Source organism: Manihot esculenta, chromosome 1 (genome assembly GCF_001659605.2).
Source record: "Manihot esculenta cultivar AM560-2 chromosome 1, M.esculenta_v8, whole genome shotgun sequence".
In the NCBI taxonomy this organism is placed as follows: domain Eukaryota; kingdom Viridiplantae; phylum Streptophyta; class Magnoliopsida; order Malpighiales; family Euphorbiaceae; genus Manihot; species Manihot esculenta.
Genome location: NC_035161.2, coordinates 2985737 through 3007333, shown reverse-complemented (window position 1 = coordinate 3007333; position 21597 = coordinate 2985737). Strand labels below are relative to the sequence as shown.

The following is a 21597-nucleotide window of genomic DNA, read 5'->3' as shown; positions in this document are numbered from 1 at the left end:
TAAGCCACTCTCTACCTTTTTATGTAAATAGCATTAAATTTTTATTATATTAAACACTAAATTATCTTATTTAATAAATTATTCGAGAGTTTAATAATACTCAAAATTTGCTTAAAAGCTTAACCAGAATTTTAGTATTTATTTAAAAGATTAAATAAATATTTTACCTTTAAATTAAGTAGTATTCTATAGTCCTCTTTAGAGTTTATACTTGCACATATTACAACAAATATTTTACATATAAAAATTAATATATAAAAATAATATAAATAATTATTATTTGTGATATATAAAAAATATAACTGATGACCGCTGAATTTCACCGCTCCGTTACGAGGCCGGACCCATAATGATCATCTTTATCTGAGAGTCTCTGAGCCTCCTAAATGGACCGATTCAGTCCATTCGACCTTAAGATCAGACCTCTTTGGGTTTTGGCCTCCTTTCCTCAACCCAATCCTAAGAAAAAAAGACAACCCGTCTATTCGTTTAGTGGGTCCGTTCGCATGCATGTCAGAGAGAATTAAATAGCCGTTAGCATGAAACAGACCTTTGACATTATAATACGTACGAATTTGAATAGCAAAGTGAGGTGGTTCAATAATAACAAGACCGTCAGACGTCACTAATAAATAAAAGAAAAGGATAAAAGGAGGAGGGCACTCCCTCCTAATTTTTTAAAATTATTGTAAAATTCTATTTTTTAGATATTAGATTATCAATAACAATAATAAAAATTATAAATATTAATAAAAAAATATTTTTAACTTTTAAAATTCGGCAATTTGTATGTAGTGCCATTCATTTTTTTTTCTATTCTATTTTATTACAAGATAATGATATCTCTCTTCATAGCCATATAAAAATAAAAATTAGAATCACATAATTGAATAAGACACAAAATCTTCAATTTTTATAGAATATTAAAAAAAATAAAAATAATTAATTTATAGAGTATGTCATATATGTTGAATGTTTCAACCCATGTGCTTGACAAATCTTCTTATCACTTCCAACACTTGGAATCTTTCCAATAAAACTCTTTCTTTATAAGATAATCAATTTTGACAAGGATGTTCTAACTAAACAATTTCCTTTTCCCAAAAAAAAATCTAAAATAATTATTAAAAAATATTTTTATTAGCTCAATAATTTTATAAACAAATTATATTAATTAATAGGATAAACTGCAATTTAATTTCTTGAGTGAAATATAATATTTTGTTCCTCTGTTTTAAAAAACATTCAATTTAATCATTCACATTTAAAAAAACTATAAAATAGTCCCTATCATCAAATTTTCAATTAACCTTTCATTTATTTTAATAAAAATGACTAAACTACCATTTTCTTCTCATCCTTCTTCTTCTTTTTCCGATCCTCTTCTTTCTTTTCTCATCATCTTTCTACTCCTCCTCCTCCTCCTCCTTTTTCTTATTTTTTTTCTTCTTCTCCTTCTCCTTCTTTTCTCGATCCTTTCTCCTCCTTCTCCTTCTCCTCCTCCTCCCAATCCTCTTCTTCCTTTTCTCCTCCTCCTCCTCCTTCTCCTCCTCCTCCTCCTCCTCCTTTTTTTTATTCTTCTTTTGTGCTGGGATGGAGTGAATACTATTTGGTTGAGTTTTTTTACTTAAAGGGTAGTTTAGTCATTTTCATTAAAATAAACAGAAAGTTAACTGAAAATTCGACGGTAGAAACTATTTTATAATTTTTTTAAATGTGAAGGATTAAATTGAAGATTTTTTAAAATAGATGGACGAAAGGTTATATTTCATTAAAATAGAGGGACGAAATTACAATTTACTCTGATTAATATTTTTTATAAAATATGTGTTTACTCAATATTGCACTAAGATTTGAATTAAGGATAATAATGAATTTTAATTTAATATTTAAGTTTTTTTTTAAATGAAAAAAAAAATTATCCTATTTTAGGTGAGGTCCATATCCTAAATTCGGGCGGCTGGCTTCACGTGAGAGTTTTTGGATGGATGTTTTCTCGTCAATATTATTTTAATATTTTGTATATTAAAAAAATATTTATTTATATAATATACATAAAAACAAATTTAATTATGTGGTCATTAAGACAATGGGACATATCACTGTATAAAATATTAATTATGTGCCTCAGTCTGCATAAATGCATACTTATCTATTCTTTTCTTTTTGGATTTACCTATTAATTTATTAAATATTTAAATAATAATATTTTTTCTATTTTATAATTTTTGTTTATATTTTTTAATTACCTTAAAATTATTATTCATTGTATTTTTTATACTATAATAATATATAAATTAATTATTATAATTCTATTTAATTTTATTTTATTTTTAAGAAATTTTTTAAAATTTTTTTAATATTTAATAAAATTTAATATTTTTAAAATAAGTATAATTAAAAAAATTATTTTTTAAATATATGTAAAAAATAAAATAAATAAAAATTATGAAACAGAAAAATAATAAATTACTTTGCAGAAAAATCAACTAAAACTAATTTAAAATTTCTTATTCAGCTTTCATTTGTTATTCTTTAAAATATTGAGAAAAATTAATAAATAAAAAATATTTTTTAATAAAAAAAATAAATCAATTTTAAAGTAAATGATTATTTCTATTCGAAAGGAAAAAATATATTTTTTTATACTTTTAGAATCTTAATAGTATTTCTATATATAAATTTATTAATATATTTTTAAAATTTAAAATTAAATATTAAAAAAATAAATCATTTTGTTGATAATATTTTTAAACAAATGGAAGTTTAATGTTAATTGTATTTTGAATTTCTCTAAAATTACTAAATCGCCCTCTTTCTCCATCACCATCTTCTCCTCTTGGTCGCTAGAATCCTAGGGGCGGATGCAAGCTGGAAGGTAAAAGAGGGAAATAATTAAATAATTATTATTATTATTTAAATGAAAATAATTAAATAATTATTAACTACACTCTATTAACATAGCATTTAATCGGTTCCTTTAAATTTAAATCAAATTAAATAAATTAAAAATTAAAATTTTAATCTTAATAAAAATTAAATCAAATTAATTTTAAATAAAAATCAATTTAAAAATTACGTATTATTATAATATAAAATAATAATTTATTTATTTATTATAATGAATAAAAATGATGATATAATTATAATTTTATTAAATATAAAATAAATTATTTATTTAAATATATTATATATAGTAAAAAAAATTAGACTATTAACGATAAGTAAGATGGTTTTTAACAGAAAAACAGAATCATTAAATTAATAAAATCATAGTAACTAATTTAATATTAAAAAAAATTAATTAATTAATTAAATCACATCACATAACGATATTGTAATTTTTTATAAGGTAAAGAGATGATGTTCCTTTCAGATACGCCACGCGTTGATCGTGAATAAGCTTCTAGAACCTTTTGCTTTTTCATTATTTCGTGGAAGCCTGCTGCTTGATGGTCCCCACCTCTATGATAATGTGAGTTTGTCGCAAGCTTATTAATTATTCAATTTTGTCTTATTATTCAATAATTTCATCAACATTTTCCTATTTTAATAATTCTCAACTTTAATAAATATTAAAAATTAAATAATATTTATTATAATAATATAATATTATAATTTAATATTTTTAATATAAATTAAATTACAAATATTAAAATAAAATAGATAAGACTACCTTATCTTTTTTATAATTTCTCTAAGAAAGAAATAAAAAAGTTTTCTTTCTCTCCCCCCAAAAAATCTAAGTAGAGTAGTGTGGGGGAAGGACAACGAGGGAATCAAAAGGGTTCTAGAAGCTAATTTGGGAGGGGTAGGGTAGTGATGCGGTGCATGCAGACGTATTATAAAATCGATAAATGAGTGGATGATGGAACCTTTCAACATGCATGTTCTAGTGTCCAACGGCTTTCCCTTTCTTTTCGGCTTCTCCTTACCAATTGTGTTTGGGTTAGACAATTCTGTTATAACTGAAAAAATTAATCACTAAATTTTATTTTTTTTATTTTTTAATTTATTCAAATATTTTTATTAAAAATATCAAAAAATTAAAAAAAATCACAAGAAAATAATTTAATTATTTTTTATTCTATTAATTCTCTTATTTAAAATGAAAAATTTTTAATTTTTTTAAATTTTTAATTAAAAAATTAAAATAAATCGTAATTTTATAAAAAAAATTTATAAATTATTTTCTTATAAAATAAATCATCTCATCATAATATCATTAATTAATTTTTTTAAAAAATACTAAAATCAATAGTTTTGTAAAAACAATGTTTAAATAATCTTATTAGTAAAATTGTTATTAGAAAAATTATAAGTAAAATATATTGAAATTTTAATTTAATTATTTACTAAAAACTAAATATTTTTAAAAAATATATATAAAATATATATATTTTTTAAAAAAGTATTTAAATAAGAATAATCAAAAGCTCAAAAAAATTTTATTTTTTTTTATTTTTTTTATTTTTTTTGGGGTTAGGGTTATCCACAGAAAAACAAAAATAAAGCACAAGTGGCACATGGCTTCTAGAACATTTTGCAACGTCCTCTTGCTTTCTATGGGAATGGACCTCCACTAGGAAGGCAGTTTATAATGTCGCTGTCCTTTTCTTCCTTTTTCTTTTTTTATCCTTTTTACCACGGTTACTACTTTTTTTTTTATTTTAATTTTTATTAATTTATAAAATTACTATAAATGTCTAAACTTTTTTTAAAAAATTAGTATGTTATTCATATTTTAAAATTATTTAATTAAAATATTTATATATTTTATAAAATTAAAGTTATTAATTATCTCACGTTTTTTCTATTATAAATTAATTATTCACAGTGATTTCATTCTCATCAAGTATATTAAAATATGCTTTTAAAGAATTTAATTAGTGAGGAATATGATATAAAATGTGGTTCGCACATAAATATTTTAGAAAATAAAATTATTTTTAAATTATAAAATAATAATAATATTTTTAATATAATTTAAATTTTTAACAAATTAAAAAAATTAATAAATTTAATAAGACTTAGCTAGAAAATACAATTTATCAAATCTCATCCAGATAAATTGCTTTTCTCACGCAAAGAAAATAGAATGTTCTATTTTAAAAGGAAGTTAACTTAAAAATCAAATCAAATAAGATAGGTTTCTGCACTTATTGAGAAATGTTGTTTCATTAGTTTATTTGCACCCAATTAAATAAAATTTGAATAATATATATAATTAAAATTATAGAAATTAAGCAGTATAAATCATTTAAATAATTAATAATTTTTTAATAAAAAAATAAATTTTATAAAATATTGAGACTCTTTAATTAAATAATTTTAAAGTATAAATAAATTAGCACTCTAAGACTTAGTCTGGTGAAAAATGTATCATAGCAGCTTGTGAGGTCTAAAGTTCGACTCGCCACCCCTATTTAAAAAAAAATATATATAAATAAATTAATTAATTTTATAAAAATTCAGACTTAATAATAATTTAAACGGAAGATTTAACTCATAATTCATCTCAAATGAGCTGACACACCCACGGGTAGACTCGGCTACCGTCTCGTGAATTGAATCAAAATTGTACTTATCAATTAATTTTAATTTTAAATTAGATTAAAACAGTTTTTTTATAAACCAAAATTAAAATTGATCGAGTCTAATTCAGTGTCGGTTTAATTTTTATTTTTTAAATAAATCATTTTAAAAAATTATTACTCAAAATTGATATATAAATAAATTAAATAATTAAATCTAAATTTATTTTTAATTTGTAAAAAAATATTATTTAAATGTAATATTATTTTATTTTTATATTATATATATATATTATTTTATTTTTATATTATATATATATATATTATTTTATTTTTTTATATTACGTAAACAAATACATTTTATAATTTATTTATTTAATAAAATATATATTTAACAATATTTAAAATTTATATTTATTTTTTACATTTTATTTAAATTTTTATCTTTAAATTTTTTAAATCAAAATTAAATTAATTATTTGTAACTTAGATTTAATTAAAATAGGAATCATAAAAAAATTAAAACCATAATAACTTTAAAACTAGACCGAAACCGTTAAAAATCAAAATCATTTTCAACTAATTAATTGAATCGATTACAGTTCGATTTGAAAAATAAATCAAATCACCGGTTTCGAACCGGAACAGGCCCATAGCCATGTCTGCCCACAGGGGCAGCCACTGCCTACTTATATCCAACCCTTCGCCGATCTTCTCCCCAATTTCTCATTCTTCCACAGATTTTGAATTTGATTCTCAGCTCATCCCTCCTAATTTCATTCACACAAGCTTCATATATCTCCAGGATTCTTGCTACTCTTGCATTTCTTTAACATCTTCCCCTTCAATCTTTGGTGGGTTTTCAGAAACATGGGAGAAGAACAGAACACTTGTGTTAATAAATCCCAGATTGTCTCTGAATCCTCATGTCAAGAAGAAGAGTTGCAGTTGATTCCAGGTCTGCCAGATGAAATAGCCATGGAGTGTCTGATCAGAGTCCCTTATCAATTCCATTCTAATATGAAATCAGTTTGCCATTCTTGGCAAAAATTGATTTCCCATCCTTTTTTTTATCAACAGAGGCTCAAATCTGGTTCTTCTGAGCGTCTTGTGTGTCTTGTCCAGCCTCTTCCCCAGTTGGATTCCACTGATTCACTCACCACTGCCTCCGCCACCGCCACCGCTGCTGCTGTAACCAGTAAGGAAGAGAAGCAGATCCAGAGCTCACCGCAGTTTGCTTTGAGCATCTACAACGCCACCCACGATATTTGGCAAAGGACAAGGCCTCAGGGAGGGATCCCCATGTTTTGTCAGTGTTTGGCGCTGCCATCGTCGGGGAAAGTACTCCTTTTGGGCGGCTGGGATCCCACCACTCTAGAACCTGTCCCCGATGTTTACATCGTGGATCTCACTGGGGCTGATGGCTGCAGGTGGAGACGTGGGGCGTCAATGTCTGTGTCACGCTCGTTTTTCGCTTGTGCCTTGGTTGGACCATCCAAAGTTTTTGTGGCCGGAGGCCACGACAGTCAGAAGAACGCCTTACGATCGGCGGAGGTTTATGATGTTGATAAAAACGAATGGAGAAAGCTACCGGATATGATTGAAGAGAGGGACGAATGTCAGGGGCTGGCCTGGGACGGCGATTCCAGGTTCTGGGTTGTGAGTGGTTATGGCACAGAGACCCAAGGGCAGTTCAGGTCCGATGCCGAGTTCTATGACCCAGATACAGAGTCATGGTCCAAGGTTGATGGGTTTTGGCCCTTTTCAAGTACTAGCCCCAGAGGCGCCACCGCCATGGTTAGTATAAACAGAAATCAATTCCAACGGTGGTGGTTCTTCGGAGGAGAGCAACAACAATTACATCAGCAGAGAAGAATCTGTGGAGAAATGAAGGGAACTGAGAACATGAGATGGGAAATAGTGAATTCAATTCTACTTCCAGAGCGTATAACTGGAACAAATCCCTGTATGATCAGCCTTGGAGATGATGATGATAAGGTTAATAATAATAATAATAATCACAGTGTGTTTGTGATGAGTGGCAGTGTCAGGAGATCACCATCATCAAAATCATGTTCATGTAATGAATGTGATTATGAAGGAGCATTCATCTTGGAGAGTGATTGCAGTAATGGCACAACCAAGTGGAACCATATCCACACTCCTGCAGGATTTTCTGGGTTTCCATTCTCAGTTTGTTATGTCACCATCTGAGGTTAGAGGAATTTGCTTATTCACTTGGGTTTCATGAGATGAGAGAGCTTTTTGATATATTTTAAGGTAGTGAAGAGTGTTAAAAGCATATGAAGCTATTGCTGATGGTGTGTGCTGCAATGTTATTTTGCTAATCAAATAGATGGAAGACAAAACCCTAATAGATCCAAGTAAAACTAGCAATATGATGTACTTAAAAATCAAAGAAAATATTGAGGTAGGGCATAGTATGTTTCTTCCCACTCACCACCAAAATTGCTTTTGAGAAAAAAGAAAATAGTAAATTACTTTTTTCTATGTCAAAATTAATACATGTCTTTTTTATTTTTATAATCAAAATACCCTTAAACATAAATTATATTAAAATTAACATTATCCTTTAATTTCTCAAAAATATATTAATTTTAATAAATCTTATTGACAGAGTTTTTCAAAAAGAATAAAAAAAATTACAATCTATCGTTGAAAAAGCAACTTAGAAAAACCTATATTATTAATTTATGTATTTTATGAAGCAAAATTATTAAATTTAAGTATAAATGATTTTTTAATACTGAATATTTTTTTTTTAAATCATTAGATAGTGGGACATCAAAAGCTTCCTTGTCCACGACAGAATCAATGCCTCAAAGAAACAATAACATGTAATGCATTAAGAGAATTCCTCCATCAAAACTTGTTTTCCCTTGAAATAAATAAGGGTGAAAAAAATATTTGGTTGAAATTAAAAAAATTAATCGGATTAAATTAATTTAAAAATTCAGTTCGATTTTTTATTTATTCGGTTCAGTTCAGTTTAATTTTAAAATTTTCAATTATTTCAGTTTGATTCAGAAAAAATCAAAAAAATCAAATCGAACCGATTAGTGATAATAGTATATTATTTTCAATAATATAAAGAGATTAGATCATATTAAAATTAAAATTGTAATGATCCGAAAACAGAACCACTATCGGCGTTAGGGTTCAGATCGACTTAAGGTCGTCGGAACCCATAGCAAACCTACCGTATATCCTGTTACACTTGATAAAATCTCATACATGATCACAAAATATAATAAAAATATAAACATTCCATGAACTAAACCTCGATCTATGCATGTATCAAAACTGAAAACATAAACTCATACTTGACCTTTTATTAAATGCTCTAGTATGGTAAACATCACATGTCTCAAGTTTAGCCAAAAGGTTGCCTCTACCTGCAAGTTCGGCGGCCGAACCTTACTTCAGCGGCCGAACTTGGGTTCTCCAGTTAGGCAGAACCCGATTCTGCCCTAGACACACAGCCACCAAAAGTTTCGATCCTCACACCCAACAACTCATAAATATCCATACCCACTCAACATGCATAAGGGACATAAAACTAGCCTAATCTCCTTCAAGAAACTACAAAAACACAAGAGGAAACATTTGTCATCAAAACTAATACAAACCCTAAAACTTTAGGTTTAACCATTTCATGCATTAACAACCCTTAACCCATTTTAAAACTTGCTGAAAACTTCTAAAAAATAGAAAAAAAGCAAAGATTTAAACTTACCTCTTGGAGACACAAAGGTGACAGCAACTCTACTGGGAGATGAGTGAAAAAATCGATCTCCAGAGATCTCTGAGATTCAAAACTTTAGATTCAACTAAAAAAACTTTAAAAACAAAGGAAAATTCATGAATTCTCTAAGAGGTTTAAAGGAATTTCAACAAGAACGTGAAAGAAACGGCATGGACCTACCTCTGCTCGAAAATGGAGAGAAAACTCTCTCATTTTTAGACTGAAAACCTCTTATAGGCGGCTGGAGAAACCACCTTCGGCGGCCAAACTTGGGATCCCTCAAAAACTCTCTTTTATTTCCTTAACACAAATCTAAACAATAAAATCAGTTCATTTTATGAAAATTTTATTTTACCCTTCCAAAGATTCCAACTTCAAAATTTTAGATTCCAGATTCCGATGAAAATTCCATCGTCAGAATTTAGCCGGATATTACAAAAATATTCTAATTAAAATTTAAAATATTAAAAATAAAATGTAAAAAATAAAAAATTTATTAAAAATTCAAACTGATCAAACTAAAACAAACCAAATCAGACCAATTCAATTAGATTCAATTTCTGATCAAAATCAATTCGATTTGATTTTTATAAATATTAAAATTTTAATTTTTAATTTATTCAATTTGGGAAGAAGAGAGAGAGAGAGACAGCCAGATTAATTGAAACTCCCATACTCTTACAAATCTTAAAAAATAATGAAAAAGAATCATAAATATTGAAGAGTAGCAATGTTACTTTCTACAAATGTTGACACCAAAGGGGAGAATGAGAAGAAATACAGTTGACAAGATCTGTATGTTTTTGGAATTCGGTATTAAAAGGCCAAGCCATAGCCATATACAAGTTTCTTATCTGCAAAATCAAAGCAATTGCCACTCATCTTCCTGTGCAGAGCCCTCTGCATCATTCATGGGCATCACACCAAAGGAATCATCACCTTCAACTCCATCACTTTCATTCGAAGTGCAGTGGCTGACTTGCTTCAGCAATTTACGGGTTTGAGTCACAGTAAACAATGGCGCACCGTGCGAGTCATCTGCCAGCTTGGATGCCAACGAACAAAATTCATCGAAATCATCTGCTCAGCAGCAAGTAGAAAAATAATGAGTTGCTGCTGAAAAGTTAGGCGCAGATTAGATATTAGAGCAAAAAGGGGATGAAACAGCAAACCTTTGTCTCGACAATAAAATCCGATGGCCAACGATGGATCAATGGAGTCGAGGGGAATGTGTCGTATGATACTAGACAAAATAACACAAATAAGAAGCAAATCAGGGAAAAAGAATTGTAACTTTCATAGCCAATGTAGAATAAAATTGATCCTAAAATGCAGCATACTCGCAGTGATAAGATGAAGTGTCAGCCTCTGTGTAATCTCTGCTAATATTGACCACCTGAGTAACCCAAAAGATCAATAAGGATAAGCCACTATTAAACTACTCACAATCAAATTTAAAATGTGCAGCAATGTTATGATGCAATTTTTCGGACGAATGCATTTCAGTATGATCTGCATCCAAGGTTTAAAAAGCAACAAGTACCTATTAAAGCAGTAACTACAAGTACAAAAGTTTTAGTAAATTAAATTCCATAGTTGACTAAGTTAAAAAAAATAAAGAGACTTCATAGGCTCCTGCAAGGAGGCGCACCCCTTAAACATCTGCGCCTTGTATGAACTGCTTATTTGAATACAACAGGGCATTGCTTCCTGCCTCTGAAACTTAACAATCTAATGTCTTACAAACTCCCAACTGTAATCTTTCACGCAACTGTCAAACTTTGCTTTTATTCATGGTGAAGAATTCTGATTTATAACAAGGTTAAATAAGAGCAACTAAACTTATTCAGAGTCTACTGTTTATCTGTTTCAGGTTCCCACTTCCCATGCATACTTTTCATATTCCATAGGTTAAGTTATCATCATAAAAAATTATGTAGCATTGTCACCATAGGGATAATATAGAAGGTAGAGGAAGCTATAATGAAAAAAAAAAAGGCTTCAATTATCTGTAAAATACAGAAAAGTTAGTCACTATCATCTCCAATTTTTGAAAATGAAAACACAATTTCTTGATTATATTAAATAGCAAAACGCCATAGGCGAAGCCCTGCAAATTTTGGTATTTTGAGACATTTCAATAACCGCACCCATACAACTACAGTCATTCAGGCCAAGTAACAATGGAGAAAAATCAACTCACATCAAAGAAATTAAATATTATGCTTTACCGGTTGAACATCATGTGGATCAAGGTAAAAAGCACTGTCATCCTGCACACCAACAATGTAAGTTGAGGCACCAGGCTTCCCACCCATAATGCCAAGGCTTTGCGGAAAAGTAAATGTTGCCTGCAGAGATGGAATATACCTGGTAACAATATAAGAAAAAAAATGGTTAACACGTATGTAGTGACATATTATGCTCATCATACTAATTAGAGAACTAAGCCACATAAGGAAAGAGATTTTTCCATTAATAAGAGAATGTGAGAAGAAGGACGAAAATGATGATAGGATTGGTGATAGAATAGGTAAAAGGTTCTTTTTAGCTCCTAAACTTATATCAAAAATTCAGATAAGCCCTTAATGAGACAAATAACTCCAAAAGTAACAAAAAGTAAACAGTGTTAATGATGTATATAGATTTGCAATTAATCAGTAAACAACAACAACCTAATAATTTCATTTGCATACGTCATCAATTACCTTATTGCTCCTTCCATCCCATAATTTTTATTCACTTTGTTTTTTCACACATATTAAGAAATACAATTTTTTTTATTAACTTTTCAATTATATCCATCTTAAATATATTAAATTTTATTAAATATTGAGAAATATTTTGAGAGGTCTATTGAAAATAAGACAAAATTAAATAGAATTATAATAGTCAATTTATATATTACTATAGTCTAAAAATAAAAGCGGAGAAAGTGGACAATAATTTGAGACAATCAAAAAAAGAAAGATGACAAAAATTATGGGACAGAGGGAGTAACATAAAAAATATGGAATCAATCTACTTCACACCCATTAATTTCATTTAACAAATTATCATCAGTCTACATAAACTACCATCACATGAACTTCGGCAAAATCATAATCCACAAAATGATACTTTATCTTCAGTATACATTACAAACCATTACAGACACTCAACATAACCCATTCCACATTGCCACAACCACTGAAATGCTGCAAATAAAACCCAGAACATTATCAGCAAATGTAACCCAATAGTTGGTTGCATTTATCCTCAACTCTTCTTTCTAATTTTCACCTCTTCAAGTTCTAAGTTGTCATATACAATGCCAGACCTCTGCAATTTCTTAGCTCTACAAACTCATACTAAAACCACTTCTCCTCTATTAAAGTTGTTAAAGACTTCAATATCCTAAAGTGATGCTTCTTCATTAATCCACTCAAAGAATCTAGATCTCTAAATTCCAAATTTTGCGAATGGACACCCAAATAAACAAAGGAAAACCCTAAATCCCAAATAATCTTCAAAATTAAAAATATTTACTTGCCCAAAATTTTCAACATCTACAAAAAATCTTCTTCCTAAATTTCTTTTCCTTCTATATACGTCTCAAGTTTACGACAATAGCACCCCACAAATGGTTCGACATTGTCTACATGGATTCCCCTCCTAGAACACATCCTTGTTGAGGCAAATGATAAAGATGAATCTATTTCTCCATTCCCTCGAATCCCTCTCCAAACCCTTGTGAATACCACAACCTACTGCAATCTCCTTCCCGATTTAACCTTTTTTCCCAAGCTTAATGGATGTGAATGAGTAGGTAGAAATTAACAGAGGTCTGTTGGCACATGATCACATGATCAATTTCAGATTCTAAGTTACTAATTTGGAATAGTTGATAGGGTTATTTATTCCATTCAAAAATATAGAGAGGTCCCTTTGAATCCAAAAATTGTTTAAGGGCTTAGCTGAAATTTCAATATAAGTTTAGGGTAGCCTTTTGTCTAATATCCTCACAACATGTAATTGTGAGCAATAATAACTACATGACATAGTATCTATAGATAAGGGGGCCACACAATTCATATGGTGAACTACTAGTTTAAAGAACTTAAAACAACTAGGTTAAGAGATGCTTGAGAATGCTATAACATTCATGTTGTTAAGATCTCATATAGAACTTTTATGAACTAACATGTAAAAGGACCTTCATTAGCTTCTAAAATTTTTTTATGTTAAATCCTAACATGTTCTTCCACTCTCTATATGATTATTGCACAAACTGCATACAAGAAGATCTTACATTAGAAAAAGATAACTATTGTACCGCACTTGCTCATTCCTCTAAGCAATAGCTTTTAAAAGGTTTTCTTTGAAAACACTACAAGAAATTTAAGTTTCTTATTTCAACAGTAAAATAAAAAAACATGTGGCACAAAGGAGCAAGACAAGTTTAATTCTTATAGTTTACTGTTGGATTCCAAATTTACAGTAGGAACTACATGACAAAGAGCCCATTCAAAGAATAACAGCAACAGAACATAGAGAAGGATATATATTCGACACCAGTACTTCCTCATGTCTCTAAGCAAAAATTTTAATTCTTTTTTTTTAAGAAAAAAAAAAGAGCATTTGAAAATATTGATCTTGTTCCACCAGTAACAAAAACATGTGCCACAGAAGGGCAAAACAAGTGGCCTTCCCATAGCATACCCAGTATAATATGACTCGTGCTTTTCTTCCAAATTTACAGTAATAAAAGAACTGCATAAGAAAGAGACTGTCCAAGAATAACCGCAATAGAACTTAATAAGGATATCTACTCAAGTTCAATATCACATCAAAGAAAACAAATCAGATCAACATATCTCCCCCCCCCTTCTTTCTGATACAAAAAAGGGGGAAATTCACTATCAGTCCCTATGATTTAGTGAACCTAACTACTTAGTCCCTTTATTTTTTAAAAACTCATTAGTTACTTAGTCCCTTTATATTTTAAAAACACATTAGTTACTATCTTTTTAAACCATTAACTATTTAGTCCCTTTGTTTACTTAAGCTGTAAATAATGAGTGAAATTACTAAAACGCCACTATTTCTAATTATTCCATGCAATTACAACGCATAACCATCCATTCCCTATAATTTCAAAGCTCCAAATATTCAGTCCCTGCAATTTCAAAATCACAATTACTTGGTCCCTCTCATTTCAAAATTACAACTATTTAGTCCTTGCAATTCACAAAAGGGACTAAATAGTTAATAGTTTGAAAAGAGAGGGACTAACTAATGTGTTTTTCAAATAGAAGGATCAAGTGGCTAGTTTCACTAAGTACAAAAGCTAAATAGTAATTTCTCACAAAAAGTCAAATATGCTCCTAGACAATTGGTCAAAATCATATGGTTAATCCCACCAAAGCAAAAACCTTCAACCCAATTCATGATTGAGGCATGAGTTAAGAATTCTATTGAAACTTCAAACAAGCTTATCAAAACTATCCATGAATAGAAAACAGCAAAAAATTAGTGGAGGTAATGAAATCACAACATTCACTTTGAGTAATTAAATTAATTGCCCCATGCATCCCCATTGAAGACACTTAAAAGTATTCGGAAGTAACCTACCAGGCATGCAGGGATAAGTACTTGGTCACAAAAAGTGCAAAAAACTTAAGTAAGATACTAAGAATCCAACCAGCTCTAACCCTTAAAGGTGAAAGCATAGCATCATGAAACAGGAAATAGGAGCATCAGATCACAAACTAATAATAGTAATTTAGAGCAACTTAGCTAACAATTTGCACAGCTTGAATATGATTTTCAGCAAAAGAACTAAATGAATCATGTTTAGAGGGCAAAAAAAAGTAGGGCAAGTGATTTTAATAAACAAGATAAACTTCTGGAACATGATTACAAACCTTGGATTTACTTTTTCAAGTCCAAGAACCAAAGGAACCAAAAGAAGAATCGGACTCCATTTTTCTTGACCTCTAGAAAACTCTATACAATGTCTAGAGGCATCTTCAATGCAGACAACCGGAGCTCCACCCCGTTCCCCATCTTCATCACCAGAAACAACATAAACAGCCATTGGAAGTAGCTGGTATCCAAGTTTGTTTTCCTCTCTCTTGCAGCGGGCAAGTGATTCCCAGGAGCGGCACACAGCATATGGGCCTACCCATGACCCAGCTGCAAGGCTATAAGCCTTACCAGCATGAATAAGATTGTGGATAGAAAATGGTGATGCCTCAGAATCACCAAGAAGGTGCAAGATCTCAACATATTGATGATCCAGTGGCTGCATAATTAAGTAAAAAAGAATACAATATAAGCATACTTACTATACACTAAATATGATTCATGACTCAGTTACAAGATGTATCAAATTTCAAGTTTCATAGTTGGCGGACGAAAAAAGCTCAGCATTACAAGGAATGAAATCATGAGATTCATTCATCTTACCTTCTCTAGAGGTTTCCTCCAAGATCTACCCAAATGATGAAAAAGCAATGCCTGCACATTTATAAACCAGAGAAGCTGAGTATGCCAAGCCAAAACATCATAACAGAACATATATTACCAAGCCTTAAGGAAGCTACAACAATGATGAAATCATCTTCAGGAAGTGTTGGATGTAAACTGATAAAGCAAAATACCTGAGCAACAAGCATCTGACTGCTTCGAAGCATGCAACCCCAGCCCACATCACTAGTAAAATTTGAATCTCCAATTGCATCAAAACCTATAATTAACAAAAGATCAAAGTAGTTCTCGTAATTTGTTTTCTAGCTATATTCAAATATGAGCCGACATCTTATAATACAAACCTTTTCGATATGTCACTAAAATTCGCGATGAAAAATCATGTTTGAATGCAGCTAATCCATTGCTTGTGGCTGCATTCCCAGAGGACTCATCTTGAGAAATCTTATAGCATGCACCTAGAAGCCATATGTCACTAGTTGTACTTGATATCCCAGTCCTGCTTGGCCCTAAAACACGCTCATGGATTCTCCTCATTGAGCCACCTGCCACAATTTTCTTCACAGCTGACACCCAACCATTGTTTCTAGTATGACTTCCCTTCTTCTCAAAAGCTGGTGACTCACGATACGTTTCAATGACTGAGAAAGCAGATGCAAAGAAGCTTGACCATAAAGAGCCCTTGGAGAACTTACTGTTAATAGACCCTGCTTCTGAACAATCAGATGTCAAAGATCTATTTGGGGTATCAGTTGTAGTTTTAGAAGAACATTTGGAGGATACCCTCTCACGAAAACCCTTCATTACCTAGTCAGCAGCAGCATACAGTGATAGAACAGGTTCATAGACGCAACCCCAGTTTGAATAATTTATGTGCTGAAAGCCCAAAAAAAAAAAAAAAACAAAACAAAACTCAGCTTCCAACAGAAGTAAATTAGACAAACAGACAGGTACACACACTCTCTTGTACACATAACAGGCACATTTATCAGTTTGGAATAAATATCACAGTAATAATGAGTCCACTAGAAATCTAATCATCAAGAAGTCGTGTTACTACAATTTCAACCTAATGCAACAAAATATTATTGCAGCCTCAAGACTTGTTATGTTTATTCAGCTAAACGCAGGACAGTATCTTCTTCACCCTCAAGAAATTATCCCCTTTCCATCCTTACCAAGAAAAAAGTTTTAATGGTTCAAGAGATCTTCCATCCTGGACCAAAAACCTGCCATCATTTTTCCTAATGTGTTTACATCATTTTTCCAAATGTGTTGACTGCTTTAATGCATAAACATTTTAACTTGACTAAAGGAAGTCTATTACGTAGAACCAATAGAACAAAAGGGGAATAAAGGGATGATAAATAAATTCTATTGGAAGAGAAACAAATTCTCAATTTTGCTAGCTCAAATCAATTGCCACTATAGCAAAAGCATCTTTAATAAACTACCGAGTCGTAAGTATTTATAATTTATCAACTAGTTCTATTAGTAACTAGTTAGGATAATAAACAAACTCCAAGTAGGAGAATAGTAAACTTGATATTCCTAAATAACAAAAATAGAATTCCTAAATAATAGAACTCTAAACTTCCTAATTTCAAATGAAAAATAAATCAACATAACTCCTAAATCCAATCTTCCTTCGCTATATGACTATCCATAGTCAGCACGATGTATGTCCTCGCATATATAGTTAGATCAAAGGAATATATTTCCCAATTCATTAGCCACATCTTTCTGACATAATTAAGTAGTCTAAGCCCCCTCTTACCAAATGACATCCCAAATAATGACCAAAAAGTAAAGAGTGTTTAAGTTATACGCAAGTGATCCTAAAAATACAAATCCTTACCATTCATAACCAGCAACTTATAGCCATACAATAAGTAACAAATTCCAATAATCAGTCTTCAAGGCATCATATGGATAAGTTGGCTAAAGTCCCCTCGTACTAAATGACATCCCCAAACAATGAACATGCAAAGTGAATTTAAGTTATAGGCAAGTGATCTAAAAAAAATCCTTATCATTCACAAGCACTAACTTTCAAAGCCATAGAACATGTAACAAATTCCAATAGCCAGTCAATAAGGCATCACATCAAGATTTATTCGGAAAGTCTTTAACCCCCGACCTTTTTCTTTCAGATTCAAAACAAAAACATTATAGGGCATTAAGTGAGTGCAGCAACATTATAAAGAAGAAAAAAGTGTGAACATGATATGAAATGGATAATACATATCTTCATGGCTCATGCACATTAATAAGAGGCTTAAAAGCCTTTCCAGAAGACAGAGACCAAGTGTTCCGCGCCAACCATTTGTTATTCTTCACCATCAGAAACATTTCACTAGCACTGCCTTTCCCTTTTGTTGGATTTCTACATGCAGTTTTGGTACCTTAAAATTGTGAACTAAAAAGAAACAGGCATTGCCACTAAACTACATGATTCTGTACAAGGCCATGTCGCCTTTCTGTAGCTATAAACCATGTATAAATCCTAAAACACACTCCCAAACAAATACCAAGCGTTAAAAAAAACAATATAATCTCTCATGTTTGAACCCAATTCAAGTTTGCAGAAAGTCAGCCAGCAGTCTATCCCATGCCATGAGAATCAGCAATCTATTGTCCATTTCTTCAGTAATTAAATGACCAAATCGTTTTTTATTTATGCAGCATCATATCATTCTCAGTAGCATAGATTCAAGCAAATTCCATACTTGGCAAATAACATCCTCTCATCAGCTCATAGCAGCAGTAAATGGCTTGTACTTTTAGTCAAAAGATGAATGATATGAAGTCTTCTTAATGGCAATTCCAGCAACAATGCGAAACAGATCCAATGTTGAAACAAAACAAAAGCCCTACCAGGAAGTAGCAACAAGTTCAATATTCAAAATCTTTACAACAGTAACTATTAGATGAATGTTTTTTCATATCCATGGTCTTCAAACATGATTCATCTGCTGTTTTCAGCAACCAAATAGTAGAATACAAAATCATACAAAAAGTTAAAAGTCAGAGAATTTTTAAGAGCTTCCACAAGGCCTTCTCTTGTACAACGCATCAGTATCTTCGCAGTATTCTTAGCAGTGGTTTCAATTGGTTTCTTGCCTAGCTCCTTGATCTAATAAAGTTAACCTGATATGGCAACTAATTTATCCTCTCAACAGAAATTGGACAAGAGAGTGAGAGAGAGAGAGAGAGAGAGAGAGATCAGCTGTAGACACTACACCTCCAAATTTGGCCACTCCAACACTAAGTTCATGTACTTCAATTCTCATACAAACTCTCATATTCCATATTTTACTAAAGAATAAAGAACCCACAACTTTGCTATATTCATATAAGTGAGATCTATACAGGTCATGAAATTTTTAAAATGAACATAACAAATCAAAATAAACAATTATTTGGTCTACCCATTCATACCCATGAAAAAACAAAAACAAGTCCATATTCATTATTGCAAGTTAGTTATATGAGGTTCTTCAAAGTCCAGAGCTTTTACGATCTAAATACATATAGAAAGAGATGCTTACAATATAGATATATTAACAAAGAGAAAGTGATGGGTTACCTTAAAAATTAAACTTGGGCAGAAAATTCTCCTCCGAAAGTTGGGTTGATCAGTCTTGGCTGTGTTTCGGAGTAGAGAAGACTCAAAGCCAAACCAAAACAAAACAAAACAAAGGTACAAAGCTAAAATGATTATATTGCTATTCTCGAAAGATTTAACTTCTGAAAATTGAATTCAACCGCAGCCGTTTATTTTTTTCTTCTTGTTCCCTCACTTTTCGCCTTTATCGGGTGATGGAATGCCGGATACTTGACAGTAAACTAGCCTTGATCAGGAAGGAGCGGCCGAGTGTGTCGCCAGCGATAGGCGGTCGGAGTTAGCGTGTCCTGATGATTGCCCTCTCTGTCTCTCTATAGCGGCCGTAGACCGTAGTGTATTATTTTTCGGTGCGGAGGAGACAACTAGGCAAAAGGCTAAATTTGACAATTCACAACATTAAATTAAGTGAGTTTAGTATAAAATCAACATACTTTGTTCATTAATTATTAAAATAAATACAATAGAATTATCTAAAACATAATCTACAATTATTTTCACAGGAATTAAAAAATATAATTAATATATATTGTTAAATTATTTTTTAAAATACATATTTTTCATTTTTCAATGTTTAATATTAAAAATCAATAAATAAATTACTAGAAAACTATTGATAATTTGAATTCAATGAAAAACAAATCATATTTTTGTTTTTAATAATTATAAAATTCAATTATATATTTATATATTTTCTCAAAATTAAAAGGCATTTTCATTGGTTAAACAGATTTTAACATAAGCAGATAAAGGCCCAAGAGTTATATAACCATAAAGGCTAGATGGTGTCTAAGGCCCACAAAAAGGGAATCCATAGAGGCACCAAAACTCTGGCCATCCAAACCCAATTTGACCCAAAATTAATCCAGTAGAAACCCTGCCTCGTCAAAACATGAAGCACTCGGACACTGGCAGTTGATGCTGATAGAGTCAAGATCAGCTAGAAGAAAGCTTCCTTTTTAACAATCCAGAAGTTATGATTGCTTACTTAGTAACAAGCAAAATAAAATAAGAGCGCCAAACACCATCAATCCCTGATAAAAAGAGTGACGGAATCTAGTATAAATAGAAAAATTGAATGATCGACGAATTATGGAAGATCAATCCCTAACAGAAAGAGCGTCGGAGTCAGTATAAATAGGAAAATTGAATGATGGATTAATTGCAAAAGAGATTAGTCATTTTGAGAGAGAAAATATTTTTAATCGCACCACTTCATTTTCGTATGAGATAAAAGAGAATTATACTTACACAATTGAAGTCATTAATGAAAAAAAATCTTATTCAAATACCACTCTCAATCTCTTTTCAATTTATCATTAGGACGCTGAAATTCAAAAATTTATATTAGAAGATTTTTAGATTTACAATAATTAAATATAAAACAATAAAAAAAAAGCAAATGATAACAATGGATGGCCAAAAAAACCTCTGATGAAAAAAACATTGTCAATAAAAGATAACTTAACTATATATTCATTTCCACTAGGTAGAAAAACACAACTGTAGTGGCAGGAATTATAAATTTAATTTGAAACATTTTCTAATAAAAACTAACTATTAAATAAATTTATTTTTACAAAATTCACCGGCTCATAAATATTTATTTTTCAAATAATACATATATATTAAGGAATAATATATTATTAAAATATTATTTATTATTTATATTATTTATTATTATAATTTTTATTTTATTTATAATTATATTAATTTTTACCTAAATTAATTTTAAATTTATTCTATTTCTATTTAACTTCTACTTATTGCAATTGAAAAGAAATCTTTATAAAAAAGGAATTTTACTAAACTATGGTAAAACCAAATAACCTTCATAAATTAAAATTCAATCCTTTACACTGAAATTAACAGCATCTTTCAAAAACTAATTGCTATTGTTGAATTTTGATAATATTTTATTAAAATAAAATAAAACTTAGTTAATTGTTTCTTGAATTATTTTAGTACTCAAAATTAGATATTAAATTCAAAAAATTTGAATATTAATATTTAATATATTTAAAAATAAATAATCTCTTGCTGCGATTATTATTTAGTCGTATATTAATTGAAGATTAAAACCATTCAGTTAATAAGTTCAAGATAGAACGAAACCAATTAGTATGATAAAATTTTTTAATTACTTAAATTTAGTAGGTTAAAATCTCTTATGAATCTCGTCAAATATCACATGAGCGCAA

At 30.1% G+C, this 21597-nt stretch overlaps 2 protein-coding genes across 4 annotated transcripts; one reads left to right on the top strand and one right to left on the bottom strand.

Annotated features, from left to right (window-relative positions):
• Positions 1-6234: 6234 nt before the first annotated feature.
• On the top strand, positions 6235-7994 carry LOC110625755 (F-box/kelch-repeat protein SKIP20). Its single transcript, XM_021771381.2, has one exon. It carries the CDS (start codon positions 6405-6407, stop codon positions 7746-7748), a length of 1344 nt encoding a protein of 447 aa, XP_021627073.1. The 5' UTR covers positions 6235-6404; the 3' UTR covers positions 7749-7994.
• A 1963-nt stretch (positions 7995-9957) lies between these two features.
• LOC110624366 (cysteine protease ATG4) lies at positions 9958-19758 on the bottom strand. 3 transcript variants are annotated; one of them, XM_021769471.2, is made up of 10 exons: positions 19361-19756; positions 16579-16647; positions 16116-16484; positions 15945-16030; positions 15751-15801; positions 15207-15586; positions 11532-11670; positions 10641-10696; positions 10473-10543; positions 9958-10380 (listed from the first exon to the last, which is right to left on the bottom strand). In XM_021769471.2, the coding sequence occupies exons 3-10, from the start codon at positions 16306-16308 to the stop codon at positions 10163-10165; spliced, it is 1194 nt and encodes a 397-aa protein (XP_021625163.1). In that variant the 5' UTR covers positions 16309-16484; positions 16579-16647; positions 19361-19756; the 3' UTR covers positions 9958-10162. The 3 variants fall into 3 exon arrangements, with proteins under 3 accessions (XP_021625163.1, XP_021625169.1, XP_021625155.1); XM_021769477.2 differs by having other exon boundaries at positions 16116-16478; XM_021769463.2 differs by having other exon boundaries at positions 16116-16647; positions 19361-19758.
• Positions 19759-21597: the final 1839 nt, after the last annotated feature.

Coding starts and splice junctions, on each gene's coding strand:
- LOC110625755 (XM_021771381.2), top strand. CDS start 6,405: ATGGGAGAAGAACAGAACACTTGTGTTAATAAATCCCAGATTGTCTCT.
- LOC110624366 (XM_021769463.2), bottom strand. CDS start 16,575: ATGAAGGGTTTTCGTGAGAGGGTATCCTCCAAATGTTCTTCTAAAACT. Junction 11,671..15,206: donor CTTGAAAAAGTAAATCCAAG/GTTTGTAATCAT, acceptor TATTGTTACCAG/GTATATTCCATCTCTGCAGG. Junction 10,697..11,531: donor ATCCACATGATGTTCAACCG/GTAAAGCATAAT, acceptor TGGGTTACTCAG/GTGGTCAATATTAGCAGAGA.